At 30.4% G+C, this 6,519-nt stretch overlaps 2 protein-coding genes across 2 annotated transcripts in view; both read right to left on the bottom strand.

Moving 5' to 3' along the window:
- Positions 1–470: 470 nt before the first annotated feature.
- On the bottom strand, positions 471–3,118 carry LOC108693119 (NADPH:adrenodoxin oxidoreductase, mitochondrial). The gene is made up of 4 exons (XM_018201863.1): positions 2,677–3,118; positions 2,224–2,442; positions 1,560–1,775; positions 471–1,392 (listed from the first exon to the last, which is right to left on the bottom strand). Exons 1-4 carry the CDS (start codon positions 2,800–2,802, stop codon positions 532–534), a joined length of 1,422 nt encoding a protein of 473 aa, XP_018057352.1. The 5' UTR covers positions 2,803–3,118; the 3' UTR covers positions 471–531.
- Positions 3,119–5,506: 2,388 nt separating this feature from the next.
- Positions 5,507–6,519, bottom strand: part of LOC108693132 (nardilysin-like) — a 4,214-nt gene continuing 3,201 nt past the window's right edge. Inside the window, exons 9-10 of the mRNA XM_018201878.1 lie at positions 6,133–6,513; positions 5,507–5,987 (exon numbers count right to left, since the gene is read on the bottom strand). Coding sequence (XP_018057367.1) covers positions 5,507–5,987; positions 6,133–6,513 — 862 coding nt within the window. The remainder of the gene's footprint in view (positions 5,988–6,132; positions 6,514–6,519) is intronic.

Here is a 6,519-nt window from a genome sequence, read left to right as displayed (position 1 = left end):
CTGTATAAACTTGTATACAAAAAATTATATCTCTATAATGTGATCATTTATTAATTACTTATATAATTATATAATTATATAATTATAAATAGAAATTATTTATGTATTGGTCTCTTTGATCAGACATAGTCAGATATAGTCTCTACATTATTGAAAGTACATAAAAAATATTTCGCAGATAAAATCCAATTATAACTAATCAGAATATAATAGGATCTTATTAACTTATTCTCGATTGCATACACCATTCACATTGGTCGATGCTTAGTAATTTTTTACTTTTTTACTAATGAGAATGTTTTACATTAAATTGGTTAATTAGTGATATGTACAAAATGTACACAATCAAAGCTTTCCAGTTTTATTAAACTTGTTGAAACAGAACTCCAGAAAAATAAATCTTTCCTTTATCCTCTCTTCCTTTTTCTTTTCTCACTCTCTCTCTCTTTCTTTCTCGTTTAAGTACAAAATAACATTTTTGATTAATTCTTTTAGTCTTTTGAAAAAATTTACTCGTACTAAATCGGTCCTTCATCTATGTATGCGATTTTCAGCGATTCTCAGCATTTCATGCACGTTGACTATCTTTTCCCGTACTTTCTCCAGCTGCTTGCCGCGCTGTTGTTCAATGCGATCAATCTTTAGCCAATCTTCATAAGACACAATTTGGACTGAGTTCTTATTGCATAACTCATAGCACAACTCGCGTCTGGCATCACCTCCTTTCAAATTGGAGGGCAAGTCATTGTATATTAATCTAGCGACTTGGAAAGCGTTTCTCATGGTCGTTAGAATGACCCCAGTTGGACCAGTCCCTGCCCATCCTGCGACATAAAGAGGTGCTAGCTCACCGTTTCTCTCTTCGATCTTACCGTTAATGTTCTCCAAGCATCCCATCTTTGCATTACATGGTATATCTTTATATATTTGCTCGGTCTTGTAACCGATGCTGCGTAGAGCCAGACCGCATGGGATCTCTTCGAATTTGCCGGTTGTCTCGGCTACCTGATTTTGTATCGTCTCTCCTCGCAAGTGATTGATAGCAAATTTGATGCTCTGTAATTCTTTATTGCCATGAAACTCGATGGGGCTGCGTAGAAAGATTTGATGTAGTTCTTTTGCGTGCACCGAGTCATTCTTGGATTCTTCTAAAGACTTCAACATGAGTTCTGTTAACCGTTTCCGGGGTCTGTCTAAAGTTGGTACAATTGTCTGTACGTTTTCGAAGTCTTGCTCTCGCCAAAAAGTTTTACAATCTTGCAGCTTCAGAATTTCCCGCAGTTCCGCGGTTGTAAATGCAGCCTGCAAAGGTCCTCTTCGTCCGACCATGATGACTTTTCGCACTCTACTGCGACTTAAAGCTTCCAAAGCGTACAATGTGATATCAGTATTCTAAAATAACCAAGAGAGAGATTTCAAATGATTGAAAATTAAAAAATATTTTTTAAATTATATAATTTAATCTTTAGAATTCTTATGTTATTTTGTTGTTATCCACATTCCTCTGATAGAAAATTCCTAATTAAAAATTAAACGCTAGTTAGAGATTTAGGTATCACCTTAAGCTTGTCAATCGGCGTCAAAAGAATTCTTGCGACATCTATGGCTACATTGCCTTGACCTATGATAACTGCTTCTTCTACATCTAAGTTAATCTTCAGATCTTTATCATCTGGCAATCCATTGTACCAACCAACAAAATGCCGGGCTGATATTACATTATTTAAATGTTCACCAGGTACATTGAGAAATCGATCTTCTTGAGCGCCATAAGCCTGGAATGAAAATCAAAAAGTAATTATTAATTACAAAGATTTGACATATACTAATTAGAATAAATAATTAGATTTTGAATTGATGTAATGATTACTTGATACTTATTACACAATTATTAAAAAATTAATAATTGTAATACTTATTTCATTATAAAAGTATTATATGTAATAAATAAAAATATGTAAATGTAAAATATACAAAAAGTTACAAAAAATTTATAATATGTTCAAAAATACTTAAATAAATTTAATTGCTGATTATATTAGTAAATTATAATAAAAAAAGGATAAAAGTTAATCCTTTTTTCATTATAATTTACATTATTGAAACATTATAATATTTAAAATAAGTAAAGCATTATATCTTACATAACATGATGAATTCAGGAAATAAAAGTGTTAATTACAGTTAAGTGATAATATAATTCATTTTGAATATCAAACATACCAATAACACAGCATCATACAAATTTCGCAGGTAGTTGACATCAATATTGATACCAAGTTTAACATTGCCCAGGAATTCAACACGTGGATTGGTCGCGATTTTGTGAAATGTATTGAGGACATTCTTCACATCCTGATGATCCGGAGCAACCCCATAGCGTATTAAACCAAAAGGAACTGGTTGTTTGTCCAGAATGGTGATTATTGCATTGCTTGAATCCTGTTATTATCAATTTCATACAAATTTTATTTCATTTTCTTATTCTGTACAGGATATTTATAAGAAAAAAATCATTTAATAGATAATTCTTATATACAAAATACTTATACTATTCTACTTATTACACACAAAATATTAGTATTATGGAATATGCATGTCTTCGGAAACAATTAATCAGATTATTATTAATTATAATTAATCTATTTTGTATATGCATATTATACATGTTATTACCCTCAGTAACTGTTGAGCTGCATAGAAGCCCGCTGGACCTGCACCGACAATACATACTTGAGGTACGGATTGTTGTGCTATAGTACATAGTATACGAGTACAACTCTTGAAAATGTTGTATCTCATCTTTATATGTGTGCAATTGATTCAAAACTGAGTTTCACTGTTATGATACGTTTCGACAAAATCATCAATCGAGCTCTCGAATGCTGTTCTGTTATAAGAATTAAAACAGTCCGTGAAAGGAGACAGAATCTTGATCACTGTTCTATGTAGTAAATTGCAAAACATCAATTATTCCTCTTCCTATAAAACAAGCAAATACAATGAATCTGGAAGTATTTATCAGCCCGTATCATATTCGCTGTTCGATAAAAATATTATCGCATAAAATTATCAGAAAATAAGAATTGAACGAAAATTCGGGAGCATGTCCCTTCGATTTCGAGGTTAATTCCGCAAAGTGCGCACGTGGCATTGGACGCGTTCAAGTCGACAAAGCGACTGTCCTGCTCGCTAATAAATTTGATTGGTTGTTACTTACAGATCCAACCAATCATATTCAATCGCTCAGCGAGTAGGCTATCCTTGAACGCGCTTATCCTTGAACGCGCCTATTACGATATAAAAAAAAAATATCTGTCATACTTATCTTAAAAATATCTGTCATATGTCTGTCAAACTTATCCTGTCATAAAAACTGGGATTGCCATTCGATTTAGCATGATAGTTTTTTCTCGATTATATGTGTATTAATATATTTGCAACATGTTATCGTTTTTTTTACATCGTGGATTTAGATATAAGGATGTTAGCTTGGAGGTTAGTTTGGAAGTTTTATTTTCATTTAATTAAAAAATAAAAATATTACTGTTTTATAAATTTATATTTGTTCATAATAAAAAATTTGTAATTACCAATCAAGACTCCTATAATGCTTTCAATTAAAAATTCGCTTAAATAAGAGTTAAAAGATCAAGTAATATTAGGGATTGAGAAAGAATATTAAAAAATTTTTACTTTAAAACGATAGAAGCTAATAAGAATTGATGAAATAGTGGTCCAGACATCCATAATGTGTATGTCATTATTCTGCCATTGACGGATGTACATTGGATAGTAAAAAGAAGTATATAATTTGACTTCATATGGCCAAGAAATATAAGCAAGAGAAATACGGCCTAGGTTGTCCAAAAGGCTATTCAAATAAGCCGAAACAGCAGAAGAACGAGTCGAAGATAAATAATAGTGCTAATGCTGACTAGCATTTTCGTAGTTTTGGCTAGTAATTTGAATTAATTCTTGCACGAGACACGAAAGTGTTTTAATAGATTTTATAAGAATTTTGGAAAAAGTTTTTGCAGAAAAGCTTTAGAAATTTTATGAGAATTATACTGTAAAGTGCTTATATTAAATTATATGCATATTATAATTAAGTACGGTAGAATAAATACAAATGATCTAGATTAGATTGCTTTATTCTTACGGGATTTTTATTTATATGTATGTATTATTACAGAATAAATGTGACAATCTTTACAATATGATATTTTTATAATAGTTTCCAAGATATTTAATGGATGCTTTTTATTTACGATGCTCTTAATAACATGTCGACTTGAGTTGAAGCTGATAACTTTGATTAAGTGTTTTATGTATATAATAACTAGGTATATATAGAGAGAATAGTTAATGCGCACAATATAATGATTTTCGTAAAGTGAAGATACGTAAAGTTGTTCTTATAATAATAATATTATAATAATAATAAATATTATAATCTGTTAAAAATTATTTATCAATTAAGAATATGCGGTAAGTATTGACAAAAGGGAGCCTATTTCCGATGAGTTTGACTTTGTTTATGTTGTCAAGATCATGATTCTAAGTGACTTTGAAAAGAGACTTTTAATCATCGATCATTATCCGTTAAAAAATTAATAATAAAAACATATCTTTCGAACACAACTCTACTCCAATGAAACAAATTCTCTGCTTTAAAAACGCAAATTATTTTTTATAATTATTGTGTTTTTAAATCTTGTTTTAAAGCAGAAAATTTATGTTTTTAAAGAGACTTTCCACGCGAAACGGAATCCATCCCAACTCTCCCCATGTCTAGAGGCAATACCAGGTCTATAACTGTAATGTTCACAAATAGGTAGGTTTCCAAATATATACACTTCACTATTCGTAATATACCTTCTAGGCTAATGTCATCTATTCCTACATATTATAAAATTTTAATTTACTCTATCTCATAACTAAAACTAATTCCCCACTTAATTATTGTTTGAGTTATTATTGAGGATATTCATACTGATATGTTGTTATCAATTTGCCATCGCAAAAATTCGAATTCCAATAAGTTCAACGTGACAGACATAATGCTGTATCATCTTGTCCTGAGTTGTTGAAATTGGTTGCTGTAACCCAGATAGCTAAATAAGGATAATATGTTGCCATTTTGCTGTCACTTATTCCGTATTCAATTTGACCAAACTAAGGTGTTTCCACAAACTGTCTTTTAATTGTATCTTAAGTAACTACGCAAAGTATTTGTGTAATAATAGTTTATTTTTATAATAGTTTACGTTAGTAATATGATAAGCTGTAGCACTATTGTGCTGCGAATCGTCAATTATATAATTTTGAAGAGAGTGCACAGAACATTTAAGATACTTTTCATCTAAAAGAATTAATTTTTAAAATTTTAATTGTCTTAGCAATTTTCAATTTAATGTGACAAAGAAAGAAATGGAAAGCAAGAATGATATCATAATAAAAAGAAATAATTAGACAATGGCCAAAGTTCGATTAGAAAAGTTATCTACTTACTAACTACAATTTTCTTTGGTACCCCTACCACATGTATGCTCAATTTTCTGAAACTACTTCCGTTCAGTGTGTGCCTTCTGAAAAATTCTCTCAGCTTATTAATATTTATGTTCTCTATTGCAAGCACTTCCTTTTCACATCTGTCAAACATGTATTGCCGCTTCATGATCTCACTCCAGTCTCTGTTAACTCTGTTTTTCAGAATCTCGCCATCGTCATGTTGCTTTGAAGTTCTCAGCCCGTCTTTGATATCATCTAATTTCTTTTCTGAAAACTGTTCTAATATGATTCGAAACGAATTCAGAAATTCCTCGATCTGTTGATCAACGTATTCAGTTGTGCATTTATCTGCCTGAGTGTAAACAGTTATAGAATATCCTAATATTCCATTGATATTTCTAAAATCGCACGAAACATAATTAAGCTTTTTTTGGGTTCGTAGATGATTCATTAATGATTCTTTCATTATCATTTAAAAATATGACAGATGAACATGATATTAAATAAAATCAATGGTAATCGAAAATGTTATTCACATTTTATTTACTATTAAAAATAAATATAAATTGAAAATTCCATATATTTAAATGTATAAAACAATGTTATTAAATGCTTACGATCATCAGCTCAATTAAAACCGATAATTCAATCGTAGCAATACCGACTTGATAATAATTTGTCACTATTGAGTTTACATCAGTTTGGTTAATATTTTTCAACTTGAAATAAGATATGCATCGGGATATTTCAGTGATCCAAAACCATGGCTTCGTCTTGTCTTTCAAGGAACGGCAGTTAATTTTTTTGATAAGTCGTTGTATAATATTGATCGTAAAATCTTTCGTTACGTTGCCTTCTACAAGGCATTGGATATACATATTTTTGATGAAGTATTGTACAAAATATTGAAAACATTCAAAATTATACCATTTCTTTAGAGCCTTATATTTGTGAACGTGTGTACAGTTGCCGTTTTTTAGTATCCATAATTCCACATCCCTATGA

Source organism: Atta colombica, unplaced genomic scaffold, assembly GCF_001594045.1.
Source record: "Atta colombica isolate Treedump-2 unplaced genomic scaffold, Acol1.0 scaffold88, whole genome shotgun sequence".
In the NCBI taxonomy this organism is placed as follows: Eukaryota; Metazoa; Arthropoda; class Insecta; order Hymenoptera; family Formicidae; genus Atta; species Atta colombica.
This window is presented reverse-complemented; position numbering and strand designations above follow the sequence as displayed.